At 22.2% G+C, this 25228-nt stretch overlaps 7 protein-coding genes across 7 annotated transcripts; 4 read left to right on the top strand and 3 right to left on the bottom strand. All coding sequences in view use genetic code 6, as the record gives it.

The window, feature by feature from the left end:
- Positions 1-1298: 1298 nt before the first annotated feature.
- On the top strand, positions 1299-3733 carry TTHERM_00550890 (ABC-type multidrug transport system, ATPase and permease component). The gene has a single exon (XM_001009180.2). It carries the CDS (start codon positions 1314-1316, stop codon positions 3564-3566), a length of 2253 nt encoding a protein of 750 aa, XP_001009180.2. The 5' UTR covers positions 1299-1313; the 3' UTR covers positions 3567-3733.
- Positions 3734-5222: 1489 nt separating this feature from the next.
- TTHERM_00550900 (ABC-type multidrug transport system, ATPase and permease component) lies at positions 5223-7319 on the top strand (the record flags this gene model as incomplete). The annotated part of the gene is made up of 1 exon (XM_001009181.1): positions 5223-7319. The coding sequence occupies one exon, from the start codon at positions 5223-5225 to the stop codon at positions 7317-7319; it is 2097 nt and encodes a 698-aa protein (XP_001009181.1).
- A 410-nt stretch (positions 7320-7729) lies between these two features.
- On the top strand, positions 7730-9025 carry TTHERM_00550910 (tubulin/FtsZ family, GTPase domain protein; the record flags this gene model as incomplete). The annotated part of the gene is made up of 1 exon (XM_001009182.1): positions 7730-9025. One exon carries the CDS (start codon positions 7730-7732, stop codon positions 9023-9025), a length of 1296 nt encoding a protein of 431 aa, XP_001009182.1.
- A 660-nt stretch (positions 9026-9685) lies between these two features.
- Positions 9686-10360, bottom strand: TTHERM_00550920 (transmembrane protein, putative; the record flags this gene model as incomplete). The annotated part of the gene is made up of 1 exon (XM_001009183.3): positions 9686-10360. One exon carries the CDS (start codon positions 10358-10360, stop codon positions 9686-9688), a length of 675 nt encoding a protein of 224 aa, XP_001009183.1.
- A 1184-nt stretch (positions 10361-11544) lies between these two features.
- TTHERM_000550939 (transmembrane protein, putative) lies at positions 11545-12580 on the bottom strand (the record flags this gene model as incomplete). Its single annotated transcript, XM_012795929.1, has 2 exons — positions 11545-11898; positions 11954-12580. 2 exons carry the CDS (start codon positions 12578-12580, stop codon positions 11545-11547), a joined length of 981 nt encoding a protein of 326 aa, XP_012651383.1.
- A 3589-nt stretch (positions 12581-16169) lies between these two features.
- TTHERM_00550940 (hypothetical protein) lies at positions 16170-16392 on the bottom strand (the record flags this gene model as incomplete). The annotated part of the gene is made up of 2 exons (XM_001009184.2): positions 16170-16275; positions 16331-16392. 2 exons carry the CDS (start codon positions 16390-16392, stop codon positions 16170-16172), a joined length of 168 nt encoding a protein of 55 aa, XP_001009184.2.
- Positions 16393-19032: 2640 nt separating this feature from the next.
- On the top strand, positions 19033-23585 carry TTHERM_00550950 (bowman-birk serine protease inhibitor family protein; the record flags this gene model as incomplete). Its single annotated transcript, XM_001009185.2, has 2 exons — positions 19033-23456; positions 23519-23585. The coding sequence occupies 2 exons, from the start codon at positions 19033-19035 to the stop codon at positions 23583-23585; spliced, it is 4491 nt and encodes a 1496-aa protein (XP_001009185.2).
- Positions 23586-25228: the final 1643 nt, after the last annotated feature.

Below are 25228 nucleotides of genomic sequence, written 5' to 3' on the forward strand. Positions count from 1 at the left end.
TACTTTTTAATTTATAAAACTTAAATTTGTATTTCAAATATCTCCAAAAATTATCAAATTTAGGACAAAGCCTCTACATATTTTTTGAAATCTATTGTTATATCATATTTGATAAAAATAATAATCCTATTTACTAAGTAGAAATATGTTTTTATTGAATTAATTGTTGTTTATCATTAACTTTCATATCAAAAGTTTGAATTATAAAATTAAAATTGTATTTAGTCATTAATTGGTTCTTATTTATTTATGTGAAATAGTTACATTTTCAATAATATTTGTTTTGTAAAAATATTGTTTGAATTTTAATTCAAGACTATTCAAATTTATATAATTTTTAATAAAATTCTAATTTAAATTTTCCTTCAATTACATAAATATTTAAAAATAAACATTAATGGTGTATTACTATTAATTAATTTCAAAGCATATTAAATTAATATTCAGAAATTATTTACTTTGCTTTGCTTTAAAATTTTATAATATACATTGTCTAGAAAAATTATAACTCTATTTTATTTGTTGGATATTTAATGTATTTTAAATTATTATTTTTTCCTATTGATAGTTTAATTGAATTTAAATTAATATAAAAAATAAATATGTTTTGATTGTTGAAAATATATTTAAATAAATAAAAGTAATATTGCTAGCTCATCATGAATTCAAATATTTGATTATATAATATGGTTAAAGCCTCATTTTTATTTTTTTATGCTTTGTTTTATTTTATTAAAAAGTGTCTTTTATTGTACTAAATATATATTATCCTTCTAATGGAATAATATTTAAAAAATATCAATAACATTTAATCAATATTAATCTAAATAATTATTTAACTATACTTATTCGAATATGCTTGCTTTTACTAAAATAATATACCATATTTATGGTATTATCAAAAAATAATTCAAATAGTCTTTAATTGTTTACAAAATTTGTCTTTTTATTAAAATAGCTTTATTTATTTTGAGAAAATATCTAAATTAAAATGTCTATTATTTAATTTGAAAATATAATTTGATAAATAAAATCGCAGAGATAGGTTAAATTATTTTATTTCTATAAGCAAGAATGCCAACCTAATTGATAGATATTAAATTTTCTTATTGTTTAAAATAAGCGTGATTTTTAAAAACTGAAAGTAACTTAGAATATCTAATAAGCGATATTATAAATAATTTGGAAGATTTCCAGATTGTTTTGCTAGATATTGAATATATTATTGTAAAAATAGATAAATGCATCTACTTTATGAGACAATAGATACAAATAAACTCCTATCAGAAGAAAAAGAGAATGAATTATATTATATGCTGATATTTTAATTAACAAGTTAAGCACATTTGAAGTATATATGCAATTTAGAATTGATAATTTATAAATCATTTATAGCAACTAATTCATTCAATTAAAAAGTTAACCAAGTAAGTATACAAAATAAGTTAAAATACTCTAAAATGAGTGATAAAAAGAAGGAAAACAAAGAAATAAATATGAGTCTTCTTCCAAACGAAGACCTACAATCATCATAAGTATCAACAGCTCGTTCATCATTTGTCTCATCAAATGGAAAGGAAACCACTTAAGGAGGAGAGAAGAGCAAAGAACATACCATAATAAATTTTTCAAAATTTCAAAAATTTAATGAAGAAAAAACTGAAATGGATGTTGTTGAAGAAGATGCCTTTGAAAAATATAATAAAATAGATAAGAATAAAGTTTTTTAGAAAGAAATTAAAATTGAATATAGAGAAAAAGACGAAGATAAGAAGGGCCCTAATGGAGGTAAATAAAAAAAGTAAAAATTTGAATGGAAATTGTATAAGAAACTACTTGAATATGTTATGAGAGAAAAGTGGCTTGTATTTATAATTTATTCAACTCTTTTCATTTCAACAGCAAGTTAAACATTCATTCCTTACATGGTAGGCTAACTTCTCAACGAAGTTACTAAAACAGGCTCTGACACTAGCGTTTAATCTACAAGTCTTATATTTTTAGGTTTGATTTTGATTACTTGCTTTTTTGGTTTCTTTAGAGCAATGTATACCAATCTTTTGGGAAATAAAGTTACTATGTATTTGAAAAGAGATATCTTTGATAAATTTGTGGGCTATGATGTAGCTTTCTTTGAAAAAAATAAAACAGGAGATTTAATGAGTCGTTTAGGCAGAGATGTTTCTACTGCAAGAGCTGCTGTCAGCTTCAATTCTACCATGCTCTTGCGTAATTTCCTCCTTTGTATTAGTAATATAATTATGCTTTTTGTATTGAGTTGGAAGGTAACTCTTTCTATTATTCCAATCATACCTAGTTATTACTTGGTAACAAAGTACTATTCCTACAAAAGTAAATAAATAGAAAAAAGAATCAGTGATATTAATGCTGCCTCCAGTGAGCTTGCTGAAGAAGTTTTTTCTGGAATTATGACAGTGAAGTCATTTGGCTAAGAAGAATATGAAAAGAAACGCTTTGAAAAAATATTATAGGACGAATATGTTGAAAATAGATGGTCAGGAATTCTAAATGCTGCATTTTTCACAATTAATAATAACTTTTTAGCTAATATCGGTATTTTAATTGTATTATGGTATGGAGGTTATATCGTCGTTAATAGTTAAGATGATCTTTCATCTGGTGATTTAGCTTCGTTTATTTTATATTCTACTTCGCTTGCTACTAATTCATCAGCCATATCTTATGGACTAGGTGCAATCATCTCAGCTACAGGAGCTTTAGAGCGTATTTTTGAAATGATGCAATATAATCCTAGCATTAAAAACGATTCAGGCTAAGAAGTCGCTACTATTACAGGATCAGTATAGTTCAAAGATGTTACTTTTAGCTATCCTTCTAATAAAGTTTAAGTCTTACATGGTATTAATGTATCTATCTCTCCAGGTGACTGTGTGGCATTTGTTGGTACTTCTGGAAGTGGTAAGAGCACAATAATTAAATTAATTGAGAGATTCTATGATGCAACAACTGGAGAGGTTCAACTAGATGATCGTAACGTAAAGGATATCAAAATTTCAAGTTTGAGAAAGCATATTGGTTTAGTTAGCTAAGAACCTATGCTTTTCAGTGGATCTGTAATTGATAATATTGTTTATGGAGTAGAAAAATACACAATAGAAGAAGTCGACAAGGCTTGTGCTATGGCTGGAGTTGATGAATTCTTAAAAGATAGAACTCTATTCCCAAAAGGTTATGATACAATTGTTGGTGAAAGAGGTACAAAACTTTCTGGAGGACAAAAGTAGAGAGTAGCAATAGCTAGAGCATTAATTAAACACCCTTAAATTCTCATTTTTGATGAAGCCACCAGCGCTCTAGATGCTGAAAGTGAATATCTTGTGTAACAATCAATAGACTCGTTGATATAAAATAGAACTATGACTATTGTAGTAATTGCACATAGATTATCAACAATTAAAAACTGCTCAAAAATCATAGTAATGTAGCAAGGTAAAATAGTAGAATCAGGAACTCATAATGAACTTATTTCTCATGAAGGACCCTACAAAGCATTGGTTGAAAGATAACTTTCTCACAAAATCTGAATATTAATGAAGAAAGTAGATTTAATGAAAATAATATATATTTATTAATTAATTAATTATTGTAATTTGGTTAATCTGAATAATTTATTTTAAAAGTTTGTTTAAAGTAGTATTTATAGTATCATTCTTTTCAAAAAAATAATTTTGATCATAAATAGAATATTGTTAAAAATATATCTTTTTTAATTATATGTACAATTTAGAAAGGTAAATATTTTATGGAAATTAAAATATCTTAATTATGATTGTTTTTTTATTTATTTTAGTTGATTGAATATGATTGTTAAGATAGATTTATCTTTATTTATCATTATATTTAAATTAATTTACTAAGAAATTTAATTTAAGTTAAAAAAATAAATTTAATATGATGAACACTGGATCAATTAACTGAATAATATTGTTAACTATTATCAATTTTTAAATATACAATTCAATTTCTCAATATTTGGGCTATTAAAAAAAGGGTTTTCTTCAAAACTATTTCTCGGTTAATGTATATTTAATATATTTTTCTTAAGTATATTCAACGAGAATTAAATATTTTTTAAGGTAAATTTTTTTAATTTTATGAATATTTGTAGATTTAATAAACGAAATTAATTATTTTAAAAATATTTATTTTTATTTTATTTATTGATAAATTAATATAATTTTGAGTTAATAATTATTTTAAAATAATCTAAGATTTAGTATTTTGACAATTAAATTTATATTTTAATAAATATTTATATAATATTATCTTTTAACGCTTAATTAATCTAAATTAACAATTAGAGATAATAAAATGTATTTAAATTTTAAAACTTATACCTATTATATTATTAATTTAAAAAATAGTTAAAAATTGCTTGAAAAATGAAAATAAAGGAATAAAAAAAAATATAAAACTAATCCTCATATCTAAAATAAATAGTAAATTATTATCAAAAATAAAATGCTAAAGAAACTATAAATATGTTCTAAAAGTCAAAGTATAATTAATTAATAAATTATAATGTAGAAATAGATTGTTTGAAATTAGTAGAATTTGATAAGAAAAATGCTTAAAAGTAAATTAAAATTTAATACAGAGAGAGCTTACTCGCAAAGTATGAATAAATTATTTTATGAATAATTTAAAATTAATTAAAAATACAAATTTGAATTATTAAAATCTACCAAACACAATTAATTTTTAATATTTTTTAAAGTAAATGTAATTAAGGTTTGGATATTTTTATATTTTAATTATTAGTAGTAAATATTTCATCTTTATATTCTTGCTTTAAATTAATTTTAGTTATATTAATTTATTAAGTATTTTTAACTATTTTTGATTATAAATTATTAATATTTAGAAACTTGGCATATGATGTTAATTTAAAATTAATTTTTATTATTTTAAATAATATTTAGTAATACCTATAAAAATTACGGAGGGGGTTTTTAACTAGTACTTAGAGATTTTATTGTATATCTAGAACTAATAAATTTATTTTTACCATTAAAAAATTTTTGTCTTTTGATATGTTTGACCCATAAAAAATGAATCATAATAATTTAATGATAGTATAAATTAATATAAACTTCTTTATTAATACTATGCTATCTTTTAAATAATAAATTTAATTTAAAAGATTTTAATAATTTAAAAAATAAATCATATTACTTTAAATGAGTGAGAAAAAGAACAAAACCAAAGAAATTAGCATGGGTATTCTTTAAGAGGAAGATTTTTATTCTCTAAATACTTAAAAGACTGGATCATTATTCTTAAATTTGAATAGTTAGGATACCACAGATGTAGAAGAAAAGAACAATTACCATACTATAATTAACTATTCAAACATAAATGAAAAAAATTATTTTAATAATGTTGTTGAAGAGTATACCTTTGAAAGAAACAATAATATTGAATATCAAAAAGTTATATAAAAAGAAATTAAAATAGATTACAAAGAAAAAGATGAAGAAAAGTATGGTTATATTGGGAAAAAGTAAAATGAGTAGAAATTTGATTGGAAATAGTATAAGAAGCTACTAGACTATATTTTGAGAGAAAAATGGCTAGTTTTTATTATTTATGCACCCTTTTTAATTTCAACAGCAAGTTAAGCTTTAATTCCTTATATGATCGGTAAATTACTCAAAGAAGTTACTAAATCAGGCTCTGACTCAAATGTCAAATCTACAAGCCTTATACTTTTAGGTTTGATTTTTATTACTTGCTTCTTTGGTTTCTTTAGGGCTTTATATACTAACCTTTTAGGAAGTAAAGTTTATATGTATTTGAAAAGAGATATCTTCAATAAATTTATTGGTTATGATATTGCTTTCTTTGAAAAAAATAAAACTGGTGGTTTAATTAGCCGTTTAAGCAGAGATGTTCAAACTGTGAAAGCTTTAGTCAGCCTTAATTCTAACATGCTACTGCGTAATTTTTTGCTTTGCATAGGTAATATAATTATGCTTTTTGTATTAAGTTGGAAAGTAACTCTATCTATTATTCCCTTAATCCCAAGTTACTATTTTATTACATAGTATTATTCTTTTAAGAGCAAGTAAATTGAAAAGAAAATCAGTGATATAAATGCCATATCAAGTGAGCTTGCTGAAGAAGTCTTTACTGGAATTATGACTGTGAAATCATTCGGTTAAGAGGAATATGAAAAAAAACGTTTTGAAAAACTGTTAGAAGATGAATATGCTGAAAATAAATCACAAGGAATGCTTAGTGCTATATTTTTTACTGTTAGCAATTATTTCTTATCAAATATTGGTATTTTGATTGTTTTATGGTATGGAGGTTATGTTGTAGTTAATCATTAAGATGATCTTTCATCTGGTGATTTAGCTTCATTTATCTTATATACAACTTCACTTGCTAGTAACTCATCTTCTATATCCTATGGACTAGGAGCAATTATATCTGCAACAGGGGCACTAGAACGTATTTTTGAATTAATGTAATATGATTCTAGTATTAAAAATGATTCTGGCTAAGAAGTAGTCGCTATTAAGGGATCAGTCTAATTTGAAAATATTTCATTTAACTATCCTTCAAATCAAGTATAAGTATTAAATGGTATTAATCTATCAATTACTCCAGGTGAATGTGTGGCTTTTGTTGGTACTTCTGGAAGTGGTAAGAGTACAATAATAAAGTTAATTGAAAGATTTTATGATACTTCCATAGGATAAGTTTTAATTGATGATCTCAATGTAAAAGATATCAAAATTTCAAGTTTAAGAAAACATATTGGTCTAGTTAGCTAAGAACCTATGCTCTTTAGTGGGTCAATAATTGATAATATTGTATATGGAGTTGAAAAATATACTATTGAAGAAGTTGATAGAGCTTGTGCTATGGCTGGAGTTGATGAATTCCTAAAAGATAGAACTTTATTCCCAAAAGGCTATGATACATTTGTTGGAGAAAAAGGTACAAAACTGTCTGGAGGTTAAAAGCAGAGAGTAGCTATAGCAAGAGCATTAATAAAACACCCTTAGATTTTAATTTTTGACGAAGCTACAAGTGCTTTAGATGCAGAAAGTGAATATCTAGTACAACAATCAATAGATTCACTTATATAAAACAGGACTATGACTATCATAGTTATTGCACATAGATTATCAACAATTAAAAACTGCTCGAAAATAATAATGATGCAACAAGGAAAAATAGTAGAGTCAGGAACTCACGCTTAACTTATTCTTAACAATGGCCTCTACAAAGCTTTGGTTGAGAGATAGCTTTCTCATAAAATTTGAACAATAAACTAATAATAATAATTTAACAATCCATTTTGTAATTATATTAATAAGTCTGTTTATAAAATTAACATTAATGAATTATATAACAAATATTTTTGTTTAAATTTAAATTGTTAAACTTCATATTGTAAGAATATATTTATAGCTATCCTAAACTAACTAATTTAATCATGATTAATTTTATCAATGATTGAAGGTTTTTTTGATCATTTTTTTTCAGTAATATTTTTAGCATGAATGCTTTTGACCTTATTTAAAACTTTTTGCTTAAATTAAAAGAAAATATTTTATATTATTTATTAAAGTCAATTAAAGCTTTTTAACATAAAGCTTTTTATTTGATTAATAAATATTTACATTTGAAAAACGAATTTCTATAATAAATTAGACAAATTTATTATTCTTATATGTCAGTTATTTCTATCGCAACTGGCAAATGTGGAATTTCGATTTAAGAAAAAGCGTGGATTACTCTTCTAAAAGAGTAGGGAATAAATGAAGAGGGATTTATAGAATGCTAAAATACTCACTAAGGAATAAATGTTTATTTTGAAGAAGTTAAGTAAGATGTTTATAAACCTAGATCAATAATTGCAGATTTGGATGACTAAGAAATTAATAGAGTTTAAAATGGATTTTTAAAGAGGTTATTTTAAAGCAATACAAGCTTTTCAAAATAGGAAAGTAGCCAAAACATTTTTCCTAGAGGTTACTATAGTCATGGAGCAGAATTAAAAGAAGAAATAGAATATGAGATATAAAAATAAGTAGAGGTTTGTGATAAAGTAGATTCTATATAGGTATAGAGGTCTTTATGTGGAGGAGCAGGCTCAGGTTTAGGAAATGTGATTTCTGATATTATTATGGACAATTATTTTTCATAGATAATACATAATACTTTGGTACAGCTTCCAGATATTAAGGATGAAAATAGTTGGAATACTTTAGAGATATACAACACAATTTTATCTCTTCATTCTTTAGTGATATCAGATATTGTTATACCTTTTTGCAATTCGAATATTTCTAATATGAATTAAAATTCTTTCTAATTGCAAAAATAATTTAATTTTGATACAATAAATAATGTAGTTTCTCAAATACAGCCAAATTTTACTTGTGGAATTAGATATCCTGGATCAATTAATGCAAGTTCAAGAAAGATATGTACTAACTTGGTTCCATTTGCAAGAGTTAAAATGATGACAGCAACATTTCTTCCATTCAATTATTTTCGATAGAATTAGATAAGTTAACTAGAATTGACTGATATGATTCCTTAGACGTTGAATGAGAAGAATTTTTTTTTTGGGTATGGAAATCCTAGCATTATTACTTCACGTCATATTTTTAGAAGTTCTAATATATTTGAAGAGGAATTAGAATTATAATTAGTGAAACTATATTAAAAATAAGAAATTCCTGCATGGCTGCCTAATTCATATTCTTTTTAGTACTGCAAAGTTTCTTCTGCTTTGAACAAAAATTAAATTCTAACCCTAATTCTGAATAGGAATATATATATTTAACTGCAAATCTATAAAAAAAAATTCGATGAAATGCTTAAAAAAAGAGCATTTATTCATCATTATCTTCAAGAAGGAATGGATGAAATGGAATTTTAAGAAGCAAAATATAACACTGCTGATTTAATAACGGAATACTAAATCCTTAGCTCATTTGATGGAGGTTAAGAAGAATGAAATCGATATTGAATTATTTAAAAAATATTTATTTTTTAAATACATTTATAAAATCTATTGGCATTTACTCATGACCAAGCTAACTAGCTATTCAGAAAAAATGATTTAAACTTTACATAAAACAAAATTATCTTATTAATTGTTTATTTTCATATTTTAAATACGAAAAAATTGAATTTATATATCTCTTAAATTAAATAAAGGTCTATATTCTCAATAGTAACTAATTAGTATTAAATTTTCCATAAAAGATTTAATTTAAAATAATTGTTAACATTTATTTTTTAATTTTGGTAAACTTTTTAAATATTAAAATTGATTAAAATTAAATAACTCTTCTACAGTAAAATACTCTATTCATTTGAGAAAAAGCAAAATTATTTCTAAATAAAACAATTAATTTAAATTTTTAGTTTAATTAACCATCAATAATAATTTTAAAAAGATATATATATTTTAACGAATCATTATAAAGTTATATTTATTTATAAAATGCTGTGATATTTTCAAAAATAAAGCATATAAAATCAATATTTTATTTAATTATCTATATAGGTAAGTAGATAGATGTAAATAGAAATAATTTTTTTAAGAGTAAAAAACTAATCAGATTTATGAATTATGCTTTTATATCAAAATATATATTTTTTGCTAAGGTGTTCATTAATCTACATAAGGTTAGTAGCTGTTTTACTATAATCTTGAGTTTTCATTGACTGTTTATGTGTTAGGATTTTAGATAGCTCCAGAAGAAGTTCTACCCTTTCTTGAAGTAAAAGCAACATAGATTATTACTATAACAAGAACAATATATCCAACAGCAAGATAACCACGCACTTAATCTGTTAGATTACCGCATTTTTCATTGTAATTAAGGCATATTTGTAAAGCAATAGTCATACCTAAAATACAAATACCAAATATAGAATTAAACAAATTATAGTATTTAGGCAAGTCTTGTTAGAAATAATAGCATTTCCAGTGATCAGAACCAAAAGCAAGTGTAAGAAAGTAGAATTGCAAGAACATTCCATAATACCACACATATTCATTAATTTTGGAAGCAACGTATAGTTTCTTACACTCATCATAGTCATCGAATCTGTCAGTTATTTGTTAAAAATAGATGAAAAGCCCAAGAGAAATTAAAAGCAAAATCAATGCGAATACTTTTCCTTCTGATTTATATTAATTCGACTGCTATGATTAGCTTGAATAAGGGTTACCTTAACTTCCTTAACTAGCTCTTATTTATGAAGGCTATTAATTAGTAGTGACTGTTGTTATAGTAGATTATCTGACAACTTAGCTTTATCCTATGTTTTGATTGATCATTTATTACAAAAAAATTATTTTTTGTCAATTAATTTAGCAATTATTCAAATATGTCTTTGAGGGAAGAGTTGAATTTTTCTCTTAATAGGTTAATTTACTAAAATTGCTCTCTATATTTTAAAATAAATGTAAAATATTTAACTTTTGATGTTAATCATACTTTAATAATATTATAAATAAAATGCTTTTTTACCTTCAAAATAGCTGATCTATTAAACTTTCCTTTATAATATCAACTTCTAATTTATTTCTAATCACTATTTTTTTGTTGCAATTAACTTTTTTCCTTTAAAAACGAAAGAGACCAAGCAAACAATATTTTTTTTCTCCAATTATTAATCAATCAATAGATCTCTTGATTTTGCTGTTTTTTATAATACCAAAGGTAAATTAGTCGTTTTTACATATTGCTAAGACATTCATTTTTATAATCATAATTTCAAATCCATAAAATATTAAGATAAATATTAAGTAGCCAATTTAAAACCTTTGATTTAATTTTTAAATAAGTAATTAAATATCTTAATTATTTTATTTTAATAAATAATTCGAAACAATATTTAAAATTATACATAACTGCATATAATTTGGTAAAATACCATGTAATCCGAGATAGTATAGTGGTTAGTATTCCTGCCTGTCACGCAGGAGACCCGGGTTCAATTCCCGGTCTCGGAGCTTTTTTTTTATTTTTTTTACTTGTTAAATGAAAAAAAATAAAATTATTTAATAATATTTTTTAATTATTTTAAAACCACTAATTTAAATATTTTATCTATTGAAAAAAATAAAAAACAAATATTTTGTTTATTTTTCTATTTTATGAAGTAATAAAATGAAAGTAAATTAGTGTAAGATTCACAAATTATTAATTGGCATTTTTATATTGAAATATTTTATAAAACTCTTAAATATTATTAAATTTGAAAATGAATTATCATAAATGACAAGATGAAAAATATATAATTTATATATCATAAATATTTTATTTTGGTTCAAACTCTTAAATATTATTAAATTTGAAAATGAATTATCATAAATGATAGGGTGAAGAATATATAATTTATTTATCATAAATATTTTATAAAACTCTTAAATATTATTAAATTTGAAAATGAATTATCATATGGCAGGATGAATGAAACATGTATATAATTTATATATAATAATTATTATACTTTGGTTCAAATTTATTTTTCTGCTTATTTTTTTAATTATTTGAATAATAAAAATATAAAAAGCCCCATTATTACTAAAATTAGTGATACTGTCAACAAGAATAAAATTATTTTTTTCTACTTTTGATTTTCAGAGACTATTTTTCTTTTACTCAATAAATATTAAGGTATTTATATTACTTGGCTAATTGGAAAAGCTTACTGAGTTAAATTTGATTTTAGGTATATTCTTATAAGATAATTAGATTTAAAGAGTAAAAATTAATTAGGTAATTCTATTTCGTAGGTAGTTGATTTATTTTAACTATCGTATTTTAATTTAATTATTTTACAGTTCAGAACTAAATTTGAACTCTTCATCTAATTTAATAAAAGATTTTTTTAAATAAAAGATATAAAAAATTAAAGTATTTACTATAGTATTTGATCTTTTATAATACGAAAACTATTAAAACTAATACAATTAGTCTGAAATAAAAACAATTGCTTCAGGCTGTTATTCTTGTTTAAAAATTTGATCAAAATCGAAGATTGAAAAGTTGCTAACAGGGTAGTTAAATACTTATATATTGAGCTCATAAATGCTTTTTTGATTTATCTAATAATCTATTTATTAATCATTATCATTTTGTAATATGTTCATATTTTAGTCTAAGTATTCAAATAATTCGATATATTAAACCTACATTTTAAGATTTGTTGTATTTTAAAATTGTAAAATGTAACCTGAATTTAATTTAGATAACTGATTACTAATTTCAGTTATGCTTATGCTTATATCTTAATTACATATTAATAGGTCTTTGTCTCTTAATTTTTGAATTTATTTATTTGATGAATTTTACTCTTCTTGTACTTCTATAATAATATAAGACCCTTTAAGATTTTAAATTAAAACTAAAAGTTAGTTCTAAATATTTAACAATTTTGATTCTCTGATAATTTTGTCAATTGGTTCTTTAACTAAAATTATATTTGTATATGTTATATTCTTATAAATATCAACTTCTATAAACTATGCATTACCAATTTTGATTTCCATTTGCTACTGATTTTCATAAAACTCAAAAATTTAATATTCATAATTTATGAATAATCTAAAGCTAAATACTAATTCTTATTTATAAGTAAAGATTGAGTTGTTTTTAGTAATAAATAGAATGCTTTCATTTTAATAATTATTTATTTTTATCAAAAAATAATTGCTTGATTTATTTTATCCATTTTACATTTCATCTACATCTAATAAGCTATTATAATTCAAATCTATTGTTTGATTTTTATTTTCCATATAATAAAAATAGCTATCTTTTTCTCGTTTTTCATAATCAGTTTATCTTTACTCAACCCACAAGCATTTCTTGTCAAATATATAATTTTCCTATATTAATCACATATTTGAGCATTTTATATAAAATAAAAAACTTTTACAAAATTAATTTAAAAAAATAAAATGAAAATTAATTAAAATATCCAAATTAATTAATTTTTGAGTACAATTTGATTGATATTTTTACAAAATTTAATTTTTATGGAAATTATTTCTAATAAATTTTTTTATTAAAATCAATGATCTGTTTGTTTAATTAAAGCTTAGATATATATATTTATTTAAAATAATAAAATATATATTTTTTTGAAATGAAGTGGAATTAAAAAACTAATTAAAAAAATTACCTTTTTAGATGAATAAATTGATTATAGCAATTTTTTTTCAAATCTTAAAATATTATTGATATGCAAAGTTACTTCAAATTTTTAAGTTTTATAAGCACCATTGAATAACTTGTAAACTGCTTTTTGAGTGAAGGGTTAATCTATATAACTCAAACTTTAGAAGCAAGGAATAATATATAAATCTTAATTCCTAATGTTTATTTAGATAAATAGGCTTTAAGACTAATTTTATTCAAAAAAGATAAACATTCTCTATTTATCAAGAATATTTTTTTTATTTACTTAAGCTTCTATGAACTCATATAAAAATTTCAATTAAATCGAAAAATTACCCATAAAATCATTTTTAAGCTTTAGATAGCAATAATAATCTTAATCTTCTGTTGATATAACAGAATTTTCTAAGGAAATTAATTTTTTTTCTTAAAAATCATAATTAATAGGAATGATATGATTCTTAAAAATTGTAATTTTATCAAACCAATAGGTCATTGTTGGCTTATTTTATTAACTAAAATCTAAAAATTCCACTTAGTATCTTTAATAAGGAGAAATATTAAATTTAAATATTTAGAATGAATTAAATACTTATACCAGCTTAAAATATGTTATTATTTCAATATATATTGGCATGAAGCTTATTTTAAAATTTTATTTAAAGAGCTATTAATTATTTTTCTTTAATTCGAGTATCTCATTATTAGTTTAAATCATAAAACTTTAAAAATTATTTTAAACATAATGACTGTTCATATAGTAATCCGCTATAGGATCAAAGACCTAAATAGTGCATATTGAAAAATGATTTTAATAAAATCTTACATCAAATTAAATTTTTGAACAAATATTAAAATAATCGTAAGTAACTTTCTATTCACCTATTAAAAAAAAATAAATTTCAATTTATTTGATTTTGAATTAAGAATTTTACCTATTAACAAAACATATGCAAAGTTATTTTAAGGCTGCAACTCTTTTTATATCTTAATCGCTTATGAGTCATTTCTCTTAATTCCATCGCACTTAAGTTTATGTATCTATTCTGAAATATTCATTTAGTCTAAAAGATAAGTATTTTTATCTTTTTAAAAGTTTACATACTAAAAAGTAAATGATAATTCTTAAGCAAAAATATTTTAATCTTCTTACCAAAAATAATAGATTTCGGATTATTATTATATTTATTTTTCTAAATCTCCTAGAATATAAGAATATGGAACATAAGGAGTAATTTCAAAGTAAAAGATAATTTCTTAGTTAATATTAAATTAATCACAAAATATTATTTCAATCATTATATCTTTACTCACATTTAATTTTGTATGAAATTAATCTAAGCCCTTATTAAAGATACTAATTCCATCAATGCTTGCTACTTGATTTTTATGTTAAGATATAAAATAGAGGTTACTTGATTAGTATTTAAACCATTATTTATTGACAATTAAGAATGGTTAAGTTATTTGATATATTCTAATATGATTAGATTATAAATAAAAAGCCATTTAAATGAGACTTAAATCATATTGATCATTTTAACTAAATAAGATATAAAATCTCTTCCTTTATTCATTACCTAATAATATACTAGATTAGAGGAAAGCTTAGCAATTTTATTGAATTTTTCCAACTATAATTAGAGAATTTACTTTATCAGCTATTAACAAATATCCTTAACATTTAAAAGAACTTTTAAATTGTAATACAGACTCTTTAAAATCGTTTATATCTTATATATCTATTTTTGCTAATTAAAAATATTCACTTTTTATAAGATTTGAATCAATTTTTATTTCTTCATCTATAACATTGTTTGAGTAATATGCCTAAAACATAATTCTTGAATTTTTATAATTCTTGTTGTTATTTACATAAATATCAAGTAATTAAAATTAATAATTCGGATCAACGTAACATTTTTCTCTAGTGTTTAATATTTATTTTTGACTATTGTAAAAATGTATATTTAGCTATTTATTACAAGTAATAATAAATTTAAATATTTTATTAAATTAAAAAAATTTACATCATCTTAGTCATTTTCTGCTAAAAAACATATTTTAATTTTCTTAAATTGATATTTTAAATATTGTTGTTATATTACTATTTGCTATAAACCTCTTTTAATAGGAATAAAATATTTAAAAGCCTGTTAATCAAATCTAATATCAAATTCTGTGATTAATTCTTCTATGTAATGCATAAAAATATCTCCTTGGCTTCTACCTATTTTTATTGTTATAAATTATTTTAAATGTAAAAAATATTTTAAAATTATTTATTTACTGAAAACAAAATAGCGAATTTATTTATTATTATTAATTTATTCAAAGCATATATATTTTTTAGCTTCTAGATTAATCTTTTCTAAATTGATTTCTTTTTTAATATCTTAAGGAGTTTTTGATTTAATGTCTAAAGTCTATCCAGACTTTATATTTTATTAATATAGCTCGAAATTCTCTGAAAAAAAATAAAAGCATGTTTGAAATTAAATTATTTCTTGTTTTTGAATTTTCTCTATTTAGTGAAATTACTCATTTTCAGAATTTTAAATATATATTTTTTTTAAGAAATATTAATCAAAATGAGATCCATCTAGAATTGATGTTCTTTAATTGCATTAAATTGATATTTTTATGTTATTGTCAGTTTAAATTTCATATAAGTTTTTTTATTATAAATCTAAGTTATCATTTTAGTTAAATTTCATTAGACAGGATTCCATAATAAAAAATGTACTTAATCCAATATCTTAAAAATTATATTCTAAGTAAGGCTCTAGTGTAAATGATTTGTTGATTTTTGTGAACCAAAATTAGTTATAAAGTTCTGTATACACAAAAACTAGTTCTACTTATTCTAGACATTCAACACTAAGGAGTTAAAACTCATAATAAAATTTAACTTAATTAAAGCAAGAATGATCTTCTCCTGCAATAGTAATAATCTTTTCAAGATTCCATTAGCTATTAGTGATGTAATACTTAAATTCTAAAGTTTCTGGCAGTTAAATCTTATTGATTATCCTTCCATTTATATACTACTCTTCTTACTTATCTATTTTTAAAAATTAGTTAAATTAGCTATTATAATATCTTAAGCAATTAAATACTCTGAATTTTCTTAGGCCAAAGAAGGAAATATTGCCTTGTCCTACAAATAGTTGACATGCATTTCAATTTCACATTATAAATTGCTTTAACTAAATTTTCAAACTAATCTAGTTGATCAATACATAATTTATTTGATTGAAAAACTTTTTGCTGACATATTACTCTTTTTTATGGAAAAAACAAAGAAGTAGTCATTTCAAACTCACTTTCAATCACATCATCAGAAGCAAAAACTATTAATTCGTAATTTTGATAAAAACCATCCAGCAGAGATATTTTTATTTCATATTCTATTTATTCACCTAAATTATATTCTTAAGATAATTCTATCCTTTAGTCTAAATAACTATGTTCAGTAATCCTTGTCTGTAATTGTATTATTTCTATGCATTTAACCATATGAATCAAAAAATATATTTTGATGTAAGGATTCATTTTTATTGTTATAAAAATAAATAAAATGGGCAATCTATTCTTTTACTGTAATAGTCTTTGTAAACAATATATATTAAATAGAGATAAATCTTATGATAAAGTAAATAATATACTAATAAAATCTTCTTAAATCATAAAAATCATAAATATTATGAAATTTGGATGAAACTAGTAACAAATTTTAATCTTCCAAAAAGTATATACATATCCATTCATTTAAGCACTTTTAAGTAATCCTTATTCTCAACATATTTTAAAGTTTAATAAAGAAATTAAAAATTAAAATTCTGAATATTATATTTTTTTTTTAATTAATTTCAATAAAATATTTTCTTAAAATTTAAATTTTTAATTTTTAAAAAGCGAATAAAATAATTTATTTTATTATATCATAATAAAAATATAATTAATATTGTTAAATAATTAATATTAATTAAAAAAAAGAAGGATAAAAAAAGTATGCAATCAAATAAAAAAGGAAATAAAAGACTTTTTTACTCTTTAAATAAAGAAGATTATCATTAAGAATAATCTTGCCTCAAATATTGGCAATATATTGAATTAAGCTAACAAAGTACTGACTCATCAAAATCTTTATTGAAGAAGATATTATAGAAGAGTTAAGTTTCTTTAAAAAATAATAAATTCAAGAATATATGAGTGAATGAGTTGATAAATAATATGGATCGACAGTATGAACATTTTTTTTCATTCAGCCATATAACCATATAATACAGTAATCAATTTATAAATTATACCGAATACCATATTTTCCTTAAAATAAAAAACAGATACAGAATATATACTGTAAAAAATTGTATTATACGGCCGAATAACCGAATGTTAATTTTTAATTAGATTATTTTAATTAAAAAAATTCAGTAGTTATTATTAGGGAAGGCTATTTTAAGCTAAAGTACTTTTTATGGTATATAAGATAGTAAGTAAATATTTCACTGATACTTTAAGATAACTCAAATATATTACCAGATAAATCATTTATTTTAGTATTTTTTTAAATTCATATAAAATGTAGTTTTAATAAAGGTTTTAAAATCTGAACATCTAAAGTAAAATAAAAATTGACAGCTGGATTTATTAAAATAGCAATAAAAGAAATAAATTAGTAAATTAAATTAGAATCATAATATATTGTTTAATGACGAAATTGGGTTAGACATTATTTAATTAATAATAATGTACCCAAATGAAATAAAATACGCTTAATATTATGTATTAAATTAAGATATTGTATACTAATTTGATTATTGTTTACATAATTAAGAAAATAAGTATTAATTAATTATATTATTGTCAATATTTGACCAAAAAAATTAAATTATGGATGTAACTTTCAAATTCAAGTGAAGTTACTCAGTTACATTTAAAAAAAAATAAATAGTTAAAATCTTAAATTCTAATTTTAGTTTGAATCAGACTTAAAAGCTATTCATTAAATGAAATAAAAAGGTTTTTATAAAACTTTTTATTTTCTTCTATAAATTAATACCAATTTAATTTCTTTGATCAAATCAAAATTAACTTTAAATGAAAATAAATTTATTTAAATTATATTTTCTTTCAAGTCCTTATATTTTGATTACTTTATTAATTTACTTCTTGAATTTTCTTGGATACAATGTTGAAGAAAATTAAAAAAGAAAAATAAATTAATAAAAAAAGTAAGCTAAATCAATAAAAGAAAAAAAAAAATTTTCCCAAAATTAACCTTATATAACTTTTTCATTTGTAATTTAACAAATAAAAAAGTGTAATATCTTAATAGTTTATTCATACCATCGATCAAATTTAGAAATCTAGAAATTTTAAAGAATATTTCTTTTTTCAAGTTCAAATTGAATAAAAAATAAAAATAAATTAGTCATACTTACTTTATCATTTCCTCAATGAATAAATTTACTTCTTTTTTATAATATTTTACTCATTTTTTATTTTAACATTTCATTTTTTAAAAAAAAAATCTTTAAATTACAAAGTGCTTATTACAATAATTAGAATCAAAGAGAACAAAAATTCTTACATTATTAATAATTTTTAATAAGTAAGATAAATTAAATAACAAACAACCTTTTAATTGTAATTTATTTGGATTCTATATAATTAATCTAATTGAATAACGCAATCTATCTATTCAATATTTATTTTTCATAACATAAACTAATTTAAAATTTCGTAGATTAAACAATTAATTTATATAATACAAAAACCTGCTCAAACATGTTAAAAAATAGCTTTCTAAAAAGAAATGTCTTAAATTTTAGCAAAATTATTTTTGTTCTTAGTCTTTATAAAGTATATTTCCGCAGAAGTGAATTTTAAGTGGCTTAATTATGATTAAACACTTAAATAGTAAAAAATTTTAAATACCCATTAAATCTTTTATGGAAATTACTTGTTTGATTAGTCCTCAGATTCGTCATCTACAATTACTCAATTTGCTTTGTCAGGATGGTTTTGGCCAAGAATAGAGCTTAATAATTATTATACTTTCTTTACTTTGATGCAAAATAGTGATGAATTACTGAGTATTTAATTTAACCCATCATAAAAATATTTAAGGCAGAAAACTTTGGGGACGTACAACTAAATTAGACCCTCTAACAGTATTGTGAAAGATAACTGGATTTTAATAGTAACATAACTCTCTTTTGATGGAACATAAATAAATGTATAAACTTCTCTTCATCAGGATTTGCAATATTAAATATTTAAAATTGGTCCTAATTCATATCCATACAATAAACTTGTATACAAGTAAAATATTATTTTGCAAATAGGTAACTCATTTAACATAGATGGATACTATGAATCTCTCGCATATATAAATAATTTATTTATTTATTGGAACAATAATAATTTGTCTGATGATTATTCCTACTCTAATGACCTGACTGCTTAATAGACTCAATTGATATGGAATTTAGATTTTTTTTACACAAAAGCTAATCCAAATCAATACTTTAACGTTGCAAATTAAATGAACATTTATACTAACGGTTATCTAAGCACCTCTCCAGTTTTATCTGTGCAAATAAATTCAGTATTTAAAGCAGACTATGTTAATCTCTAAGATTCAGGAGGCTTCACTATTAGTTTTCACTTCAAAGTTTCCTCTCCCTTACCTCCGAGTGCTATTTTACTGACTATTTTTAATTCAAGTTAATAACTTTAAGTAACAATTAATAGCATTCAAAACAGCATATGCTTGAATGGTCAACCAATAAACGGAGTTTCTTTGGCTAGCTGGAATCAAGTTACATTAATTTTGAAAACATAAATAACTTATAAAGCTTACCTAATTGTTTATGGGTATGAAAGCCAAATTTTGATGCTGTAGCTGAATAAATTTTTATAAGGATAGGCGCAATTTGGAGATCAATCAAATACATAATCAATTCAATTCAGTCATATCAGATACTACAAAGGAACTTTTCTTGTTTCTAATTAGTAAAACTGCTTTCTTTAAGCTTCAAATGATAATCAATGCATTATATGCAAATCAGGCTATTTTATAAATTATTAAAGTACCTTAGGGTGTGAAAACCAAAATTTACCATCAATAAATGTAAATAAGGATAACATTATTGATTGGAATGAAAATTTTTCAAATTGTCCATAAAACATGGTTTACGATGAAAATACTTTATAGTGTGTTTGCATGAAATAATTTTATTTAAGATAAGATAACACATGTTAAAAATGTCCAAATTACTGTAATCAATGTACAAACGAATAAACATGTAAAATTCAAGATATTAACCGAAATAAAAATGGATTTTGCCCAGCTGGTTACTTTGATGATGGGTATTCTTGCATTATTTAAAAGCTAAACATTTATAGACAAAATAATTTAGTTAGCTAAATATCATCTTGCAATTTTAATCTTAATAATAGTCAAATGAAATTGAGTCAATAAGGTCCTTACTCTTTCTACTTTAGTTTCTCTGTTGAATTTTTAATTCAAAATGCATACGGAAAATTCGCTGTCCTTAAAGATTCTAATTCAGAAATATTTACTTTTTCTTATATTTTACAAAACGGCTTACCCTCAATATAGCTTTTAATTTAAGGAAATCCTGTATATACAGCAACTATAAGAGTTGAATAGCCAGTTTGGATATCTCTTTGGACTAATCTCTAATAATTTTTTTTATTATCAAACACTTTTTCTAAATTTTTTTAAGTATCTAAAGCTATAAACACCAATTTAAAATTGACTAATCCAAAAATTTGCCTTGGAAACTGCGGACCTGGATACTTATGCAGCTAATTTACTGACAAGCCTTTTATATTTATCAGCAATATGACTAATCCTGTTAATGATCCTATTTCCCTATAAACTTTTTTATCAGAACCAGTTATAAATCTGGCTAAGTTTGAAGTTCATTTATATTCAGACATCTCTAAAATTTTTAATAACTTACTTACTCAATAGGCTAGTTTGAAATTGTAATTTTAGCAACCACCATAGTTTGATAAATTAAAAGGCTACAAATTTAACAACTAATTATATGCAAGCATTTCAAACATTAACAATAATAATTATTATTGGATTTCATTTTACTGCACAATATTTCCTGTAGTTATAAATTAGCAAGTCTCACTTTTATCTTATGCTTTGAACTCAGCAAACAATTTATTAGGATAAAAAGTAGAATATTTTTTAGTCCCATTTGGATAAAAATTGTTGTTGAGAATTTGCTATCTTACTAAATGCACTGACTCAAAGTATTCTATGTTAAACGTAAATGAAAGTAATAGTTTATTTATTTTTATGAGAACATAGAGTCCCTTTTCTTAATCATTTAATTTTATAGAATTTGATGTAGTTTGCAATTATTAAAGAGAATAAATTTAATTTGTTAACACAATTGTAAGTTTTACCTTAAGCTCAATAAATTTAAACATAGGCTTGTAGTTGCTTAATACAGCTGATTATCTGTTTTATCTAAATTTGATTAACATCGACAAAGGTGATGGATTGTATTATTTTGATTATAATCTTGAAGAACCTTGCTTTATTTTCAGTGATATACAATCTATGACTTGCCTATATTACAAAAACAGAACGGTAACTTATAACAACAATTAAATTAGTGAAGCTGAATGTCTTAATTTAACATAGCAGTTAGGATAAACGTTTTTAGTTAATTAGTAAACAAGAGAATGCTTAAACATAAATAAACTATTTTAAAATTGCTAAATTGTCGATTATATAAATAATACATTTTAATGTTTACAATGTGCAAGCTTATATTCAGATCTTTAAAACAATTGTCAATGTATTGATGGCTATTATATGGATAGTGACACTAAGACTTGTCATAAATGTCTTCCATAATGTAAAACTTGCTCTGGAAAAAGAGATAATTGTACATAATGTCATAGTTCAAACTAGCTAACTCCTTCTTGCTAGTGTGCTGATTCTAGCTATTTCTTAAACTAGCAATATTAGTGCTAAAAATGCTCAGAAAAATGTAACTCTTGTGTCATGAATGAAAACTATTGCACCACTTGTTCTTAAAATAGAAAAAATCCTCCTTAATGTGAATGCGATTACTAAAATTATTAAGAAATATAAAATACTTGTGTTAAGTTGCAATGTGATCCAAATTGCGATTAATGCATATTTGACACTTCCTTGAGCTAAATTGTATGTATAAAATGCAAATCAGGAAGAACTGATCCACCATTTTGCAGCTGTATGCCCAGTTATAAAGATAACAAAGATGGTACTTGCTCTGAGTGCCCTTTATAATCCTATTATGATTAAAAAATAGGTGATTGTATTCGTTGCTCTTTCCCATGCTTATAATGTAAAAACTCTAAAGACAATTGTACTTAATGTATAGATGGACTTTAAATGGTAGAAAACACTTGTAGTTGCTAAAATGGATTAGAAATTTAATATATTTAAGGAAATAGTGGCAATTAAAAGTATGCTTGCAGGCAATCGATGCAAGTCAAATTATCAACAAAGCTTTAAAACTCAATTTACTATCTTATTTTTACTTTCGACTACCCCCTAAAATCAATAGATTTTGAAAATGAAAATATCAAAAATCTAATTTATATTTCTCTCTCAGAAATCCCATAAGCATTTTACTCAATAACTAACCCAATAATAAAAGAAAATTAATTAATTTTATAGCTAAATGTGCTATAAAATATTAATGTAATCAACGGACAAGCTCTTTTTCTCGAAACAAACAAATTTCTTAGTGATGATAATAGTTATATCTTAAGCTCGTATTATTAGAAACATCCCATTTAATTCTAAATTGGTCCAATTTTATTTCAAGAAAACATTTTCAATATAAATTTTAGCATGATTCTTAGTGAAATAAAAATGGAGTCTAACTAAAACATAGTAAATGCAATTCAATCAACTCAATTTATCTTTTATTTATTGAATACAGTTCAGCCGATGAATCTTTTTCTACTTCTCAATTTAAATTTTCCTCCAAACTTATATATGTTCTATTAAATAGCTGGTACTTTCACATACCCAGATGTAGTGGATTATTCATCTACTGATTATAAATAATCCTATTCTCTATTTGGATATAAATTCAATTAGACAGAAGTCCACATAATAAACGATTAACTCTATAAAAGAATAGGAATATCAAATAGTTTTTTAGTAAATGCACCTATAATTATCCTAAAGTACGCAATAATTTTAACTCTAATTTGTATCTCTAAGATAACATTAATATTAATAAACAAAGTTTCATAAAAAGGAATAGATAGATTATAATCATTTTAGAAAATTTTACTACAAAGAATAAATGCTGAAAATGAAATAAATTTACTTTATTCATTTGTTTGTATATTTCTTTAATTTACAACTTATGAATAAGAAAATTGGTCTGTTAGATATGGTTATTACTTGGCTATCTGCCTCACAATAATTATTTTATACTCTTTCTATAAAAATATTATTGAAATTAACTTTAGTAAAAATCCTAATTCTAAAATGTTCTCTTTCTAATTTATAGATAGAATATAAGATTTTGAAAAAATTAGCTCACTAATGCTAAGAAACTATTTTTTGATATAAAATTTTAGAAAGTACCTAGTGATAATAATTCTATTAAGTTTTAAAAATAATCCTTTAATATCTTGTATAATAATAGGTACTATTTTTTTAATTTCGTCAATTGCTACGTTAATTAACAAACCATATTTAAGCAAAATAAATCGAATAGTTAAATCATTAGGAGAAATTGTATTTTCAATAGTATGGTTCTTGCATATTCTAATTTATAAAATAGAAGATTCATTAAAAAGATAAATATAATTAGAATAAGAAACTGTTAATTCTTATCTAATAACAGGAAATATAGTAATAATTTTACTATTAGTATATAATGTAATATATTTGATTTAATATGTTATATAAATAATTACTATTTTAAAAAATAAATATATTAAAAATTAATCAAAAAAGAAACATAAAGCTTAAAAGATAGCTACAGTATCAAAAGTTTATGAAATAAAAAGCCATTAATAGCTAAATAAGTAACAAAATTCTTAAATAAATAATATAAAGCTTTTTAAAATATTCAGAGATAAATACAATTGATAATGACCAAATATTATGTATGAGTCATTAGTGAATCATAATTAATAAAAATAGTTCTTTTCATCTATTTTATCATAATTAATTATTTTTTATTTAATCCATTTATGTTAATATTAACTGTAAACCTATCCTAGAATAATTATTAAAAACTAAATTTAAAATAGCTATTTTAAAATGATAATAAATTATTTAATTTATGTATAAATATTTTTTTTATAATTTTATTTTAGTTAATCATATAACATTAAAAACTATTTCTTATTTTCATTAATATTATTTAGAATAAACAAATTACTGTCATTTATTTTAAATTTAATTATTATTTGTGCACTATTTGGAGTTTATTTTAACTTGTAAATTTATTTTCTCAACTATCACTTTTTTGTATATCTGCTATTATGAATATTTTTAGACTAAAAAGAAGTAAACTTTAGAAAAATAAATATGTTTTATTTTGGATTTATTAAATAAAATATGAATTAAGATATAATTTGTTAAAAAATTATTTTTTTTATTTAATAATTTGAAATTAAGTTTCACAATTTGGAGTTAAGTAAATTTTGATTAATTAACTTAATAAATTAAATATATTTAAATGATATTTAATACTTATAATAATTTACCTTGTTTCTTTTACTATTAAGAATATATATCATATTTTAAGATTGGAAAGAAATAATATTATTGTGAAAAAGAAACAATATTTTAATTATATAATTTCAAGTAATCCGAGATAGTATAGTGGTTAGTATTCCTGCCTGTCACGCAGGAGACCCGGGTTCAATTCCCGGTCTCGGAGCTTTTTTTGTTAAATAGTCAATAGATCAAAATTTTGATTTGGCAAATGTTTTAT

The sequence above is a fragment of the Tetrahymena thermophila genome (genome assembly GCF_000189635.1).
Source record: "Tetrahymena thermophila SB210 genomic scaffold scf_8254786, whole genome shotgun sequence".
Lineage (NCBI taxonomy): Eukaryota > Ciliophora > Oligohymenophorea > Hymenostomatida > Tetrahymenidae > Tetrahymena > Tetrahymena thermophila.